General features: G+C 46.1%; 1 protein-coding gene, 1 long non-coding RNA gene and 1 pseudogene across 2 annotated transcripts; 2 read left to right on the top strand and 1 right to left on the bottom strand.

The window, feature by feature from the left end:
- The first annotated feature begins 7801 nt into the window (after window positions 1-7801).
- Window positions 7802-9364, top strand: LOC114701532 (transcription factor SPT20 homolog). The gene is made up of 2 exons (XM_037198772.1): window positions 7802-7882; window positions 8192-9364. Exon 2 carries the CDS (start codon window positions 8213-8215, stop codon window positions 9362-9364), a length of 1152 nt encoding a protein of 383 aa, XP_037054667.1. The 5' UTR covers window positions 7802-7882; window positions 8192-8212.
- A 1972-nt stretch (window positions 9365-11336) lies between these two features.
- On the top strand, window positions 11337-13432 carry LOC119086681. Its single transcript, XR_005090030.1, has 2 exons — window positions 11337-11436; window positions 13029-13432. It is a non-coding gene; the product is annotated as an uncharacterized LOC119086681 (long non-coding RNA).
- A 1697-nt stretch (window positions 13433-15129) lies between these two features.
- Window positions 15130-16171, bottom strand: LOC114701542 (annotated as a pseudogene).
- Between the last annotated feature and the right edge of the window lie 1119 nt (window positions 16172-17290).

Genomic DNA, 17290 nt, shown 5'->3' with positions numbered 1-17290 from the left:
AGAGGGCTCCACATGCCCTAATTGTAACTGTTCTAACACTAACTGTTTTACTGCTCCTAATTTTTTCTGTGATAAGGGCCACTGAGGAACCCATACTGTCTTTTTTGTCAGCCATGGTATTAACATTGTCTCCTCAGTGGCCCCTAGAAAAAACCCAATCCTTTCCTATCTTTTTTAATAACGGGTTCTACAGGAACTTGTCTACCTTGTAAGTGCTTTTCTAATCCTTTTGAGGGAACATATCCTTGTAGCTTCATGATATTTTTGCTTGCCTCTGAATAATCATTAGTTAACCTTAATTGTAATTGTTGCTGAATATCTCTGCCCCATAAATTAATGGGGATATCTACTACAAAAGGTTGAACGGTTCCTTGCTGATTCTCCGTCCTCCAGATCAGCTCTTTTGCACTGATGGAGGGAGTATGAGCATAGCCTAGTCCCTGCAATGTTTGAGAGGAGCTCTGTAAAGGCCAATGCCTAGGCCAGGCACTGGACTGGATAATACTTCGGTCTGCACCTGTATCCAATAGTCCTGAGAATGCCTTTCCTTCTATCTCTAATTCCAGCATGGGTCTTTGATCTAAATCCATGGATAAACATGCCAAATCTATTCCTGTGGAACCAAAACCACCATCTTTCCTCTCTTTATCCTTGGACTGAAACCGCTCATGCATGGAGGGCAAGACAAGCAATTGAGCAATTCTATCTCCTGGAGCTATGGATATAATCCCGTGGGGGGAATGGCACAGTACTTTAATCACTCCTGTATAGTCTGAATCTATAACTCTAGGAAATACAAACAACCCTCTCATGGTGGAGGAAGACCGTCCCAATACTATTTCTACAGTTCCCTTTTCTAATGGTCCGGACATATCAGTTTCAATTGCTTGTACTCCCATCTTGTGAGTCAGTACCAGTCCGGTGGTGGCACGGAGGTCCAACCCTGCAGAGCCTGGGGTTGCTCTCCTTGCTGAGGAGGGGGCCTCATGCTGAGACCCTGTATTGCCCCAAAAACTTTCGGGCCCTGGGGACGTGGGCCCCTCACCCCGTTTTTTGGCTCTTGGTCAGTAGACTGAGGGATGGGTCGACCATTAATGTCCTTGACCGACCTACATTTATATGCCCAATATTTCCCCTTTTTGCACCTAGGACACGGGCCAGGCTGCCTCTGAGGTGCGGACAGGCGTTCCCTAGCCTTAGGGCATTGCCTCTTAAAGTGTCCCTTCTGCCCGCAGTGAAAACATCCTTCATTCTCTCTTCCTTGGGCGGCTCGTGTGGCTGCAAGGACTGCTGCCGCTAAGCCAGCATTACTTAGCGGTCCCCCAATTTCTCGGCAGGCTTTTAGCCAAGCTTCTAATCCCTTTCCTTTCCATGGTGTAATAGCTCTACGACATTCTTTAGTGCTTTGCTCATATACTAATTGTTGAACCAGAGGCATAGCTGTTTCTACATCACCAAATATCTTTCCTGCTGCCTCCATCATTCTAGCTACAAAATCTGAAAAAGGTTCATTAAGTCCCTGAATGATTTTAGTCAAATTCTTTGAAACTTCTCCTTTATTTGGTAATGATTTCCAAGCTTTAGAATAAATCTCATTTATCTGTTGATAAACTTCAATAGGATATGCCGTCTGATTTACGGTCCATTGTCCTTGACCCAGTAGCATGTCAACCGTCCACTGTGGTCGGTTATTCTGAAGATTAATTCTAGCTTGTACCTGGGCTCTATCTGTAACTATAGATTTGAAGTCCAGATACTGTCCTGTAGTTAAGCATGCTCTGGCTATTTCGAACCAATCTGTTGGAGTCATGGCCTGAGCAGTGAGCCTAGTCAATAATGTTAAGGTATAACTGGCTGTTACTCCGTAGGCTCGAGCAGCCTCTACCAGGTCTTTTAATTGTTTATAAGGCACAGGTTCATGATATCTGTTGTTCGTTTGTGGATCTTCAAAGACTGGAAACTCGGACGCTAGCTGTGTCCAGGTGTCTCTCCTGATAAAATGACAACCTCCACCTGTTTGCAGATATGAAGGTGTTGTCGGGGGTGGATGTGGTCCCGAAGGCGCCGTTGGTTCCACATTCACCCCAGCAGAAACATTATAAGGAGGGGGTCGCTGCCGCCCATATCTCTCTTTTTTATATTCAGCGGCAGCTTCCTCTAAATTTTCCTCCTCATCTGGATCCAATTCATTGTCAGCCTCTTTAGGCCTACTTAAGTTCTCCCCTTTAAAGTCTAATTCTGATAGACTATCCTGGTGCTTAATTAATGCCTTGTGTCCCTTTTTACTGATTTCCACATTGCGTTCTTCCTTGAGACATGCATATATGAAACAGCAAAGAAGAGCAACAATTGTCATAGGAATGAACACAAAAGCAAGCACAAACGGATTTATCCCAACCATCAGCATACCTGGAGAACTTACCGACGTCATCGCCGTTCCTGGCGACTTACCGACGTCACTACCGTTCCTAGAGAACTCACCGACGTCCTCGCCGTTCCTGGCGAACTCACCGACGTCACCGTTCCTGGAGAACTCACCGATGTCCTCACTGTTCCTGGCGAACCTACCGACGTCATCGCCGTTCCTGGCGACTTACCGACGTCACTACCGTTCCTAGAGAACTCACCGACGTCCTCGCCGTTCCTGGCGAACCTACCGACGTCACCGTTCCTGGAGAACCCACCGACGTCACCGCTCCGTGTGCTGAGTTCTGAATCCTCCTCGACCCCTCACCTGGTGTCCAAAGTTTCCTTCCCGTCCCGGGTTTCGGCACCAGTTGCCTTCCCGGGTTTCGGCACCAGTTGCGGCGAGTTCCTCGGCCAGCGAGGAAGAACGACCACCATGCGAGGATCCGTCTCAGAACACACTTTATTGGAGCGCCTCTTGATTAAGGGAGAGCGGGAGGTGAGGGGCCCCGAGGACTAAACTGCAGCTGCTTATAAAGGGAATCAGGCAAACGTGCCGTACTGTGATTGGGTCCCGCCAGAATGCTAGCACGGGGAGCCACGGGATAGGCTGAGGACATAAGGCCAATTACCATACTCGTGCATCATAGCCAAATATGGAGTTGTTTACAGCTAGGCTACCAGGAAGCCAGCGCCATCTTTGAATAGCGGCTCCCTACAATTTGGGTCTGAGTGGCTGCAGGCCTGGGCAGGACTGGAGAAAACTCCAGCTACACTTCACTGATGAACAGAGATTTGGAAGTGTAAGCCCAATCCAAATAAGTCCTTTCCTCCCCAGTTTGCTTTTGGTCATGGTATTTATTTATTTCCTTTGTTTAAATAATTAATTTTTTTGTTTTCAATACATCCCAAATAGTTTCCCCTCCCTCCACTTCTCCCAGTCCCAGTACCCCTACACTTCCCTCTCCCCAAATCCACTCCTCCTCCATTTCCATTCAGAAAAGAGCAGGTCTCCCAGGGATATCACTTGTCATGATATTTCATCACAGCAATAGTAGCCCTAACTAAGGCAAAAGGTTATATATTCACAGGTTTTGAGGATTAGGAGGTTGATGTCTTTGAGGGTCATGATTCTGGTTCTCATAAGATTTTGCCTATATGGAAGTCATTGTGGTATGCTCTGAATAACTAGTAGTGAACAAATAATAGCACTCCTTGTTCTGAAGGAAGTCTAATAGCTGTCACCGTGTTCTAACCACTTACAATCTTGACCTCTGTTCTCCCAAAAGTCTGTCAGTTATATGTGACAGCACCAGAAGCCAACTTAAGCTACCAACTCCATGTCAAACTTGGCTCTTTTCTTGCTTTCAACTCTGATAATCAGTTTTCAAGTCCTGTTCAATCAGCCTGGGAAGGATTCAAGTACTTCCTTAACATCACCTCTAACACTGACCTCATCAGTTGCCACTAATCCTAGTAATCCATTGTAATCACTTCCTAGCCTGTTTCTTGCCACTGATCTAACTCCATTTCAGTCCATTGACCTCTCCATTTCTAGAGTTCCCATGCTGAAGAAATCTTACTTTCCCTCTTCAAACTGTTCATTAGTTCTTATATTAGGGTTGAGTGTACTGAAGTCTCTCACTCTTTGCACATTGTCTAGTTGTGGGTGTTGCAGAATATTTGTACACTGTGTGAAGATGTGTTGCTGGATTGGTGTAATAAAGAGCTGAATGGTAAATAGCTAGGCAGGAAGTAGAAGCAAGACTTCCAGGGACAGAGAGGACTCTGGGAAGAAGAAAGATAGAGATGCCAGGAGATACAGAGCAAACAACTTCTAAAACTATAGAAATGACAGAAACAGCTGGCTGCCTGGACAGTCACCCAAGGTTCCTCTGCAATGTTGGGGCATACATCTTTCTCCTATCTCAAAAGATACTAGCTAATGCTCTCAGGATTTAAAGCAATGTTCTTACAACTGGTTCAGACATTTTTCATGACTATGATGCAAAGAGGAAGTTATTACAAAGGACTCAAAATTCTAATGATAATCTGAGGTGTTACTATGAACATGGAAAATGTTATACACTGTAACTTGAAGTGAAGGTCCAACCTGCACTTTATGTAGATAGACTTCTCTTTTTGTGCCACCAGCTCACACACACACACACACACACACACACACACACACACACACCAAAAAAAAACCCAAAACAGATTTATTATTAATTATGAAAGCTCAGCCTTAGCTTAGGCTTGTTTCTAACTGGTGCTTATAACTTAGATTAACCCATATTTTTTAATCCATTTTCTTCCACATGCTCATTACCTCATCTCAATTATGCCCATCCTGGTTTTCTGCATTTGGCTGGCCACTAAAAAACAGTCTGTCTACATGTGGGTCTCTGTATTAATTTCCATCTACTTCAAGAAGAAACCTCTCTGATGAGGGTTGAGTAATGCACTGATTTATGGGTATAGCAATATGCTGTTTTATTTTATTCTGTTTCTTTAGCAGAATAATAGTAGTAGGCTTTCTTGTAAGCCCATTACCTATTTAGTCTTAGGTTCTTGGCCTCATTAACAGTGTCACGTATGATTTCTATCTCATAGAACAGGCCTTCGCTGTTAGTTGTCCCTCCTCATGTTTCCTCCTTTTCCCCGCCTTTCCATCCTCCTGCCCATCTAATCCTCCTATTCTAGTTTCCCTTTACCTTCCTATAATACTATACTCTATTTCTTCTTCCTTGGAAGAGTCCACCCTTCCCCATGTTCCCTTACTAGCTACCTAACCTCTGTGCTTATTTGGATTGAAACACACATGTCTAAAGCTTAAAAGTTAACATCTACATATAAGAGAAAACATTCAATATTTGTCTTTTGGAGTCTGGGTTACTTCACTCAGAATGATTGTTTCTAGCTTCATCCATTTACCTGAAAACTTCATAATTTCATTTTTCTTAACAGCTGAATCGTTTTCCATTGTGTAAATGTACCACATTTTATTTATCCATTCATCATTTGATGGAAATCTGGGATGTTTTCAATTTCTGGCTATTATGAACAGAGAAGCAATGAACATGGATGAACAAGTATCTTTGTAATACAAAACAGAGCCCTTTGTGTATTTGCCCTAAAGTGGTATAGCTGGAAATTTTGGTAAGTCAATTTTCAGCTTTTTTTTGATACAATGTTTCTCTGTGTCAGAGTCCTGGATATCTTGGAACTCACTTTGTAGTTGGCCTCAAACCCACAGAGATCTGCCTACTTCTGCCTCAAACTCATCCAGATCTGCCTGCTTCTGTCTCCTGAGTGCTGGAATTAAAGGCATTCACCATCATTCCTGGCAACAATTTTTAGCTTCTTGAGGAACCTCCATATTGATTTCCATAGTGGCTGTACCAGTTTGTACTCCCGCCAGCAATGAATAAGTGTTCCCCTTTCTCTGCTTCTTTGCCAGCATGTCCTGTCATTTGCTTTATTGATCTTGGCCATTCTGACTGGGGTGAAGTGCAATCTTAAAGTAGTATTAATTTACATTTCCCTCATGGTAAAGGATGTTGAACACTTTAAAAATGTTTTCTATGTATCTGCATTTCTTCTTTTTAGTTCCATAGCCTATTTTTAATTGAATTATTATTTTCTTAATGTTTTATTTTTGAAGGTTTTGTTTTACTATATTGTAGGACTAATCTTCTGTGGGATGAATAGCAAGGTATACCTTTGGCCATAAAGAAATCCAGTTATTTCAAAAAAAAATTCTTTTTTTAAAGACCTCAAAAAAATCTTAATAAAAGCGCTTTTAATCCAGTGGAATAGAATGTACCCAGTTGAGTGGGAGTTGATTTGCTCTAGGTACATTGTATTTATGTATGGATTACCAAAGACTATATAATTAAAAAATGTTTATTTTAAAGTCATCTATACTTTAGTAGGAGTCTCAGGAACTTATCTTGGATTCTTGTCATTACATGTTTTATTGTGAATATGTGTCATTGAAACATTAAAGAATCTTTTAAGCACCTGTTCAAAAAGACTGGCAAGAACAGGTCTAGAAAGGGATTAGAAGACAAAAGCCTTTAAGTAGTCATTTTGTGACCAGATCAACCCCCAGAGAGATCACTGAAGATGAGCCTGCCAGAATGCCAAAGCAAGGTTTATTGAAGCAGTTCAAGCCCATGGCAGGGACCTCGTCAAGCCATTCAACACAGTAGAGGCTGGAGGAGGTGCCTGCCCCTCTGCAAGTTCAGGTTTTAAAGGCAAAAACCACAAGGTTACATCATTTAGGGGTGCTGTACGGGTACAATTCTGATTGGCTTGCTTCTAGGGACTTTCTAGAAATCATGGCTTAATCTTATTTCTAAGGGGATGGTTGCCTGTCACCATTTCTCATTGGTTGCCCTCAGGTGGGGACATTTCTGTGGTCAGTTACCATGGAAACCAGGGTTGGAACATTCCTTGGTTAAACAGTCATCACAGAATGAACACCTTGTGACTCTGTACTTTGTACTTTCTAATTTCTGGAATCTGGGTTGACTGGTTCCAGTAACTCAAGGCCTGTTCCAGTAACTCAAGGCCTATACCTAAAATGGAGAAAGTGTAGGCCTTATTTCTAAGGTGGAGGCATTTTGTTCTCATTTTGGTCTCACAGTCAAATAATCATACCACTCCAAATCCTTCATCAAAACAAAGAAAAACCAAAATGCATAAAGAAACACAAAATAAATGGTTGTGGATAGGAACATCATGTTATGTGTCCAACTATGTGAAAACCGTGGGGCAGGAGCTAACAGGCAAACGGAATGAAGCATTGCAATGTTCACATTAAGTATACCACATCCTTGTCTTTGTGAGGGCTTCCAAAGTGGAATTCCTTGGGTAAGTTGAAATTGTGATGGCTACCAGGAGTAACCAAACATCTGAGATGAGATTCCAGACATAGTTCAATTCTTTTTTCTTTTAAGACAGGGTCTCAGTAAGAAGCCCTGGCTGTCCTGGATCTCTCTCTGTAGACTGGCCTTGAACTCACAGAGATCTGCCTGCCTCTGCCTCCCGAGTGCTGGGATTAAAGGCATAGCCAGCGCACCTGCCTTCAGTTCTTGAAGGTCCTCTCAAGATATTACATCTGTGCATGGCTGTCAACTGTGGACATGATGTTCCTGTCCAAATTGGTGGCAATCAAGTCCTAACCCAGAGGCCTTCGTGTTTGCTGCTTTGCCTGTGCTTCGCTGTGGTACGTAGAGCTTTTCAAGGGCCATGGAAGGCGTGCTCCACGCCCTCCTCCCAGCCTTCCACTCGCCAGCGGAAGTGTAGCGCCCCCCCATCATCCCCTGCGAGTGGTGCGCACGCGCCCCAGAAAGGAAGTGGGCCCCTGGCGTGGGCCCCTTCTTTGTGAGGAAACTTGAGGTCCGGGGCCGTCGACGCGTTCCGGTCCCCCCGGAGGACTCCGGGCTGGCCGTGTCAGTGACAGCCACAGGTACTGAATTCTCAGAAACTGAAGAAGTTCGTGGCTGCCTCAGTTTCTTAGGCTTTTTTTGTTAATCCCTGAGGTGGGGGGCTTCCCGGCGTCTACCGGACATAGGCCGAGAACTAAGGGGCTGCGGCCTCTAGACCCCGTTACCTCAGCCGTGAGGATGCCGGCCGTGTGAGGCGCGGGTGGGGTGGGGAGGCGGCTTTCTTGGTGGCCACATGAGTTAGGGATGTAACGGAGTCAGGAATTCATGACGGCTGACAGCCGTGATTTCCACCTCTCTTGGTCAACGTGGCGTGTTCTTCTTTCCTTTAGGGGCCCTGACTTGCTCTTAGGATGGAGCGAAGTGTAGAGGAGGCTTTGGAGCGGGCGGATGATATTATTGAGACTGTCCAGCAGCAGCCCCCTCCAGCGAGACCCGCGTCTAACGGGGAGAAATCTCTTCAGGAGAAACTGTATGACATTTATGTTGAGGAATGTGAAAAAGAGCCTGAGGCAGAGGGCCTTCGAAGCAATGTCAACTTGCTAGAGAAGCTGATGAAGAGAGAGGCGTTGCCATGTTTAGTGGTCAACCTGTACCCCGAAAATCAGGGCTATTCTCTCATGCTCAAGGACAAAGATGGAGCCCTTATAGAGCCCCTTCCAGTGTCTTATGTAGGACAGAAACTGCTGGAATATTTGGATGCTGAAGCGTTACCTTCTTTTCTGATTGATGTCCTGGAAAAGTCTCCTGTGAATGTTTTTCACCATGGGTGCGTCGTAGCAGAAATCCGAGACTTCAGGCAGTGGGCTAGCATCTACCCTCCTGAGGAGCCTGGTCCAGAGCCTGCTGCGTCGTCTACTGGGCCCTCTCTTGCTTACCAAACTCGGCATATTCTCTTACGTCCAACCATGCAGACTCTAGTGAGTGACGTAGAGGCCATAACAACAAGTGATAACCGTCAGTGGACCCAAGAAGAAAAACTTGAGCTTGAGAGCCAACTGCTCTTAGCTACAGCAGAGCCGTTGTGTCTGGATCCCTCTGTTGCTGTCACCTGCACGACCAACAGACTGCTGTTTAATGACCAGAAGATGAACACTGACCCCATGAAACAAAGCTTCAAGAGGCATGAGTGGCTCTATCGAGAACTGGAGGGAGATAGGTACATACGTACAAGTCCTCCTGATGTTGCAACAATGATTGCGTGCAGAAAACGAGCAGAGAGAAAACCAGGTGACTATGACCGGAAGATTGCTGAAGCAGCAAAGTGTGTAGATTTGTGGAAGCAGAGACCCTGTGAATTGGTGGCCCCTTCAGAGGTGGACGTGCAGAAATATGCTAAAGGAAAGCCGTCCGCGTCCCACAGTGACTCAGCGTCAACGACCTGGCCAGCTTCGGAGGTAAAATATAGTTATAGATTTGATTGTGAAGAGGGCAGTCAGCCATGGGAAACAAAGCCAAGTATGACTCAGTCCCTTAGTGACCCATTTTTTTTTCTCCTGAAATAGGGCCACCAACAAAGGGCAGATAGCCAGATCTATCTTCTCCAGGTTGCCCCAAATGATTGTTCGCTTGGTTCCAAAGCTGGGGAAAAGATGCAGGCTGGGAAGGCATTGAGTGTGTGCCAAGGGTCTGTCCAGAGCAAGGCTGAGTGTTTAGGCAAAAGGCTGCAGGGATCCACTGACCCCATCCATCTTGGCCAGCCCTCCCTAGGGAGGAAGGGCAAATCTCAGTCAGGGATAGCCCCAGTCTTAGAGATGAGAGTTAAGACTCCAGCTCCACTGTTCACACTGCCTCCACCTCAGGACAGGGCTCTCCAGCAATCAGTCCTCCCTCAGTACCAGGCAGAGGTAGGAAACTTCCGAGACTTGCTCCTTCTCTCAAATCAGCCAGCCTGGCTCAGCAAGTCTCCTGGGGAGCGAGCAGTGTTAACACCCTTCCTCCCACTGTCCAGCCCTGGGCCAGCTCATCAGAGAGCCCGCCAGCCACCGAGGGCCCCAGCAGTGGCGCTGGCCAAAATGTCAGCAAGTTGTTTGTCCTAGCACAGGCGGCCCCGGTTTTGAAGAGTAGTCCATCCCAGGTGTGGCGCTTCCTCACTAGTGCCCCAGCAGGTAGGGAAACCTTTTCCAGAGGCTTTCTGCCTCCTAGAGCTCAGATGCCCAGTTCCCAGATCAGAGCACCACAGCGCTCTGAGCAGACATCTGTGAAATTAATTGTCAAAAATCCTTCAGGCCCCGTAACGGTCAGGCTTCAACCTGGCTCTGTCATTTTGCGCCCAGAGGCACAAATGCAGCAGCCGCAGCCATGGGCATGGGCATGCCACCATAGCAGCAGCTGCCACGGGCATGGCTGTATCCACAGCCAGAGCCGCAGTGACCCCAGCAGCCAGAACCTTGGTATGTGTTCATTCCAAAACAGCAGCAGCCACCTAGGGCTTCTATCCCTCCAGAGCCAGTGCCACTACCCGACCGGCACAACCAGAGATCTAGCTTTCAGCAATGGGTGGTGCCAAGTCAGCAAACTGGTCTCTTTAACCTTGGTGAGGGTAGGAGGGTTCACCATCCTCAGGCAACTGTGGGATGTCAGGTAGGCTGTACCCAGAGTCCTGGACAGACTCTTCTGCCTAGGTAGAACAGCTACAGGCTCAGGGCTAGAATGTGCAGCTGAGATTCATGCCCCATATATATATATATAGTGGCTGTGCCCAGAGCAGCCCCTCAGCATAGTCATCAGAGACAAGCAGTGGCCAGTACAGAGGTGCAGGGAGGGGAGGGGAGGGGAGGTCCACCAACCACCCCAAAGTCATTAAGTCTTGCCATAGTCTCTCCCTCTCTCAAAATTACATCATTGAGCTAAATCAATTCTCAGTTTTTACTTCAATTTTGGTGGTTTTAATGTACCAATGTTTTACAGTTTAAAAACACAAAAGCAGGGCTGGAGAGATGGCTCAGAGGTTAAGAACACTGGCTGTTCTTCCAGAGGTCCTGAGTTCAATTCCCAGCAACCACATGGTGGCTGAAAACCATCTGTAGTGAGATCTGGCTCCCTCTTCTGGCCTGCAGGGGTACATACAAACAGAACACTGTATACATAATAAATAAATAAATCTTTATATAAAAAAAACCACAAAAGCTCAATACTAGAGTTTTACATAGAACACAAGAATGAATTTTTAAAACTGGTGCTATTTTATTTCTTACTCTCTTTGTTGTTGATGGAATCAAGTTTATTGTAGTGTTTTTATGTGTATCTACATCTAAGCTATATTAATTTTAGTTTCTTCCAGATTGTCTTTTCTATTAAAATTGCAACAATATAGTTTAAGTTAATAACTTAGCAATGATTTAGAGGTTTATTTGTAAATGATTATAAACAAGTACATATTTTGCTGTTTTAAGAAAAAAAATGGAAGGAGTGTATTGTCCTTAATGACTTTTCTTTTTCTCCCCCCCCCCCCCCCCCCCCCGAGACAGGGTTTCTCTGTGTGTAACTCTAGCTGTCCTGGAACTTCTACAGATCAGACTGATCTTGAAGTCACAGAAATCCTCCTGCCTCTACCTCCTCAATGTTGGAATTAAAGGTATGCACCAGCACTGCTCAGCCTATTTAAACAATTTTAAGGTCACAGCTCAGTATTAGTACAATCCTAATGTTGTGCAACACAGTTCTAGAACTTCATTTTTTCGGGGCTGAAACTGTACTGCTAAGCATCAAATCACCCATTTCCTGTCCCCGCCCCTGGCTGCCACCCTTTACTATGTTTCCAGGAGTCTGAGTGCTCCCAGTACCTCACATGCGTGGAAACATGAGGTGGCTATTATAACAGGCAGCCTTTTCACTTGGCGCGATGTCCTCAAGGTCCGTGCGTGTTGTGCCTTGTGACAGGAGGTCGGTGCTTTGTAAAAATCATTTCCCTGTGTTAAATACGTAAGGAACTGACTTGTGAACCAGGAGAAATGTCTTTCAGGAGAATTTAGTTTAAAAGGCCTGTGCGCAGCGTGTGAACTGCAGTGGCTGCAAGTACACTGTGAAAAACTAATACCAAAGGAGACCAGAGCAGAGGAAATTGAGTGCCCCCAGACACGCACCCCTGTGCAGTCGAGTCGGTAGCAAATTTGTTTAGGACCGCCCAGCCCTTGGAAGGTTTCCCTGCACTCGGTGCTCAGCAGACCCCAGCTCTCCTCCGGACCCTGCCACTGGCCTGGAAGAGGCAATCCGGGATGGCTTGCTGTGGCTCTCCTCGTGAGGCCCTTTCCATGTTTTAGAACATTCTAGGTTACTTGGACGAAGGAAATAAGCACTTGGAAACTCAGGTTTCTGGTCTGCTTCTGCAGTGCCCACAGCCTTCTGAGGCTGCTAGGTGAGATGCCCTCCTCCTCTGCCCTTCCCCTGACTCTGTTTATTCCTCATCAGTTGTTCAACACCCCCTGCCAGATCACCCCATTCCAGCTTTTCTTGTTTCAATGGACTGAACTGTTCTGTCCTTTTTCTTTATTCCCTGAGAGTCGAGGTGTGTTGGGCTGGAGAGATGGCTCGGCCGGTAAAGGCTAGGCTCACAACCAAACTATGAGAGTCGAGGAGTGATGAGTTCTGTAACAAACGTTTACCTGTGCCAAGGGAACATTGACGTTCCCCTAAACACGTTAGCACTTATGACGGTGGCGGTGCCGTGCGGCCAGCCCCTCTGTCTGTTTCCAAGACATGCTCAGCACTTCCAGAGAAGTCCTGGACTATTAAGCACTGCGGAGGAAAGCATCCTCCCCTGCCCTCAGCCACTGGCAACCGCCAGTTTGCTCTGTGGCCCTATGGATTTAATAGTTGTCGGTGTTGATATTAGGTGAATTGTACAGTGTTTTGTACAACTTTGTACATTTTGTGTCTACATTTTTGCCTGGCACGTGTTTGATGTTTATTCTTCTTGTACTATGTACCAGCACTTGGAGCCTGTTGGGCACAGTCACATTGCCTTGTCTGTACATGGCCCGCTCTGTTTATCCGTGTTTGGGCTGTTTCCACCTTTTGCCTACTGTGGGTAGTGGTGCTGTCCACATTCATGTACAGGTGTCATTTTACTGGTTATGTTTTGTTCTTTAGTAACTCTTAAGGATAATCCGCCCCCATGGCATTTGCCTTTGTAAGTGCACATGTATGTTTATTTGCCTTTTGCCTAAGAAGTGGAAACTCGGCCTGTCGGTTCTGAAAGAGATTAGCGAAGGGACAGTAACCGTGATGTCACCGGCATAAACCTACACCGAGGTCCTGCTGATGCTTTTCAACAAAGATTTGGCCTCCTTCAAGCCACCAGAGGGACAGAGAGCTGACTGGAGCATCCTAGACATTGCTGGGAGTGGAGCCTGCACTTGGAAGAAGTGAACTGGTCCAGTGAGCAGTTGCAAAGAACTCAAGCTCAGCTCCCAGAGCCAAGCAGATCTGACCTCATCATGCTGCCGGATTTCCTGTCCTCCTCCCTTTGCTCTGTAACTGGTCCATTCAGGTACAATAAGCAGAATGTTTTGCTTGAGAGATGTATCCTTTCTTTTCAGACAGGCAAATAAATTCATCTTTGTTTCCAATTACCAGTTAGTGGCATCTGTTTATTTCCCTGGAATTACCTCCACCCTTTTATCACTTTGTGTATTGTTCCTATTAAGAATATTAGCTGGCTACATTTTATTTTTTTAACATAATTTTTATTGATTCTTTGGGAATTTCACATCATGCATCCAAATATGCTTACCTCTCAGACCCTCCATATCTTTCCCTCACCCCTGTAGCTTGCCTCCCAAAAGACCCCCAAAAATAATTAAATACAAAACAAAACAAAACCCACACCTCTCCTCTGTCTTTCCAAGACCTCTTCATTAATCCATGGCATATGGTGTGTTACGCAGTATACCTCTTTGTCCAATCAGCCCCACCCGAAAATGTCCATTGCAGTGAGTCATTGGTCTGGATCATCACTGGACTGTCACCAAAACCCTTGGATGTCCTGCTGTTGTCCTGAGTCATGGAGATCCTGCCGATCTCACAGGACCAGACCCTTCAGACACCCCAGCAGGTCAATAATGGGGCAGATGATAGGGTGGGTCAACCCAAGGCACAGGATGTGGGTCTGGATGGTAGCTGAGCTAGTGACTGGGGACTGCCCCCTCAGGCAAGGGGCAGAGCCAGCTCTCTATGCCCATGCCATCAGGGCCAACTCTTCCACAACCTTGGTAAACAGTGGCAGCCATCTATCCTGAGTGGGGGATGGCCAGCCATTTGAGGTCCAGTAAAGGGTGGGGCCAGCTCAGCATGGCCTTCAGATTTCAACACACATGGTTCCTATGACCCACCTGTGGTAACACGGGCTATGGACATCACCACAGACCCCAGCTGCAGCAGGAACATGGATGTCACCATGGCCCCAATAGCAGCACAGGCCACCCTGAATCAGTGTGGCCCAGCGGCAGCAAGGCCCTCAGACACCAACATGGTCTCAGTTGGTTGTCCAGATACTGGACATCTGCATAGCCCCCAGTGGCAACAGGAGCCACAGACATCAACCCAGACCCTGGAGCCAGCTACAATTTATGATTTCACTTGACTTTGGTGTCATGAGAACCTGGAACATCTTTTTTTTTCCTCTTTTTTTTTTGGACAATGTTTCTCACAGTCCTGGTCATCCTGGAGCTCACTGTGTAGAACAGGCTGGCCTCAAAACTCATTGAGATCCTCCTGCCTCCTGAGTGCTGAGACTAAAGGCGTGCACCACTACCACCCAGCTTCTCTTTCCTAATTCAAGATGAATTCTTACTCATCATTTAAATTTAATTAATTAATCAATTTCTTTCTTTATTTCTTGTGTGTGTAAGTGTAAGTATTTGTAGAGATCAGATGACTGCCTTTGGGATCTGCCTTACACCTTTTTTTTTTGAGGCAGAGTCTCTCTTGCTGTTCTTGCTGCTGTGCTGTGTACTCCAGGGGAGATAGCTCTTGAGCTCCAGGGTTATTCTCCGGTTTCTACCTCTCATCGCATGTTAGAGAGCACTGGGGTTACAGTTGTTGGCCAGAACACCTGCATTTTTACATGAGGTTTGGGAATTGAACTTGCCTTGTCATGCTTGTGTGGCTAGCACTTTTACCCTCTGAGACATCTCTCTGGCCTCAACATTATTTATTTATTTATTTACTTATTTATTTATTTTCAAAATTAGTTTTTCAAAAATCATGCCTCCAGAACTCTTTCTTTTTTTCCTTCCTTCCTCCCTCCCTCCCTCCCTCCCTCCCTTCCTTTTTTTTGGTACCAAAATTCTTTATTTGAAGAAATGGTACAAATTAAAGAACTTAAGCGGATGTTTTGGAGTGACTTTTAGAAAAGATAAAGGCAGCCCGACATGCATGCATGGCCTCATTGGCTAGTAAAGTCACTTGTGGCTTTGGGGAAGTCAGCTTAGCTCTCATCACTGAGTCCCAAGGTGTGCTTGTCAGAGATGTCCTGCCAGGCCAGTTTCAGGGGCTCCCAGCTTGCGGAGGTTGGTCACATGGTCACCCAGTTCTTTGATGGATTTCACCTGCTCATTCAGGTAATGGGTCTCAATGAAGTCACCCAAGTGGGGGTCATTTTTGTCGGTAGCCAGTTTGTGCAGTTCCGGTAGTGACTGATTCACACTCTTCTCCAATTGCAGTCCACACTCCATCGCATTCAGCCCGTTCTCCCAGTCATCACGGTCTGGTTTCTTGATATCCTGCAGGAAGATTTGGCCACCTCGTTGGTTCTGTAGCTCCATCAGTTTCTCAGCATGCTCCCTCTCCTCATGAGATTGGTGGAGAAAGTATTTGGCAAAGTTCCTCAGAGCTACTGTTATGCCCAGATAAGGACTCCCAAAGAGACTACCAGGAGACCAGCTATATCCAGAATGAATAGCAAGGTTTACTTCTTGGTGCAATACGAGCTAGCAAGGAACCCTCGTCCGCAGTGCCCGGCGCAGCAAGGCAGGGAGGAGAGTTCCTCTTTCTTGGGGAGATTAGCTTTTGAAGTACAGGTCCACCCTTGATTGGTCCAGTTTTCCTGAGTTTGGACTTTTATTTTTTGCTCTGTGAGGAGTTTTACAGCCCATCTCCATTATCTCAGGGGAGGGGGGCGTCTCGTGGTTAGCTACCACCAGACAGTCTGATTTTGGACTTTTAAAACTTCTGACTTCACCCTGTCTGGAAATGGGAACTGACTTGGTTCTGGCTATTTTAAGATGTCCCTTTCCTCAGCTCTCCGGGCCTTAGGAGGAACTGGGGTGGGGGTCTCTCACTACATCATCCCGGTCGAAGTCGCAAGACATAGACAGAGTAGGAGGCTTACAGTTCCAGGTTGATCTGGCGGTTGATGGCAGCCTCGGAGTCTTGGTGGTAGTTCTGGCACACTTGCGAGGGAGACGTGGTGGTCATGGCAGCGGCGGCGGGCAACGCTGGAGCAGCGGAGAGACCAGGGTTGCAAAGGGTTCTGGCTCGGAGCAGCCGGCTGGGGTCGGAGGGGTCGAGCACCAGTTCGGTTCAAGCACTGCTGAAGCAGGAAACCGGGGCGACTCTGGGCGAGACCGTCTCCAGAACCTTTTCAAAGTGTGTTGATAGTGAGAGGGTTATATGAATGTAGGTGGACCAGAATTATTCAACAGGTTACATAGAAGATGGTATTACAAATGAGCATCCAGTAACAACCAGGTAGCCTTAGTACAGCAGGATATGTGTGGCCAAAGAGGGCCTTTGTCGCAAGGGATGTTGAGAACAAGCTAATTCCTTGAAGATACATGAAGGGAGTGCCTTTGCCATACAGTGCTGTGAAAATCCTATTGGAATCCTGGTGTGGTGGCATATGACTATAATCTCAACAGTTGGAGGAGGATGCGGGACGATCAGTAGTTTGAGGCTGGTCCAGTTAGATGGCATGATCTCATCTCACATAGCAATAACATAGGACATAACATGGCCCCCATATGTAATTTAAATTTTCTCATAGCCACATTTTCAAAATTAAAAACAAACAACAAAACAAGAGACATTACTTCAATAAAACTTACTTGGTCCAGTGCAGTCCATCTAAAATATTATCATTTCCATTTTGCCAATGTTTACAAATTCTCAATGAGACCTTGTATATTTTCAGCCCCAGTGTTCTAATAGACATTGTCTCAATTGAGATGCTAAATTTTCATAAAATATACTTGATATTGGCGGGGCTAACGGCTCAGTTGGTTAAGTGCTTGCTTGCATTGCAAGCCTGATGAACTGAGTCTGGTATCCCAGAAACCACACGAAAAAGGAAAAAAACAAAACAAAACAACAAGAAAACCGGTATAGTGGTGCAGAGGCACGCAGGTCTCTGGGGCTCAAAGGCCAGTTAGCATAGCCTACTTCACAAGTTATCGGCCAGTAAGAGGCCTTGCTTAAAAAAAAAAAAAAAG

Source organism: Peromyscus leucopus, chromosome X (assembly GCF_004664715.2).
Source record: "Peromyscus leucopus breed LL Stock chromosome X, UCI_PerLeu_2.1, whole genome shotgun sequence".
NCBI classification, from domain to species: domain Eukaryota; kingdom Metazoa; phylum Chordata; class Mammalia; order Rodentia; family Cricetidae; genus Peromyscus; species Peromyscus leucopus.
Note: the sequence above shows the minus strand (reverse complement) of the source record. Positions and strands in the feature narration are given on the sequence as shown.

Bases quoted from the DNA above. Each gene is read 5' to 3' on its own strand.
- LOC114701532 (XM_037198772.1), top strand. From the start codon at position 8,213: ATGGAGCGAAGTGTAGAGGAGGCTTTGGAGCGGGCGGATGATATTATT.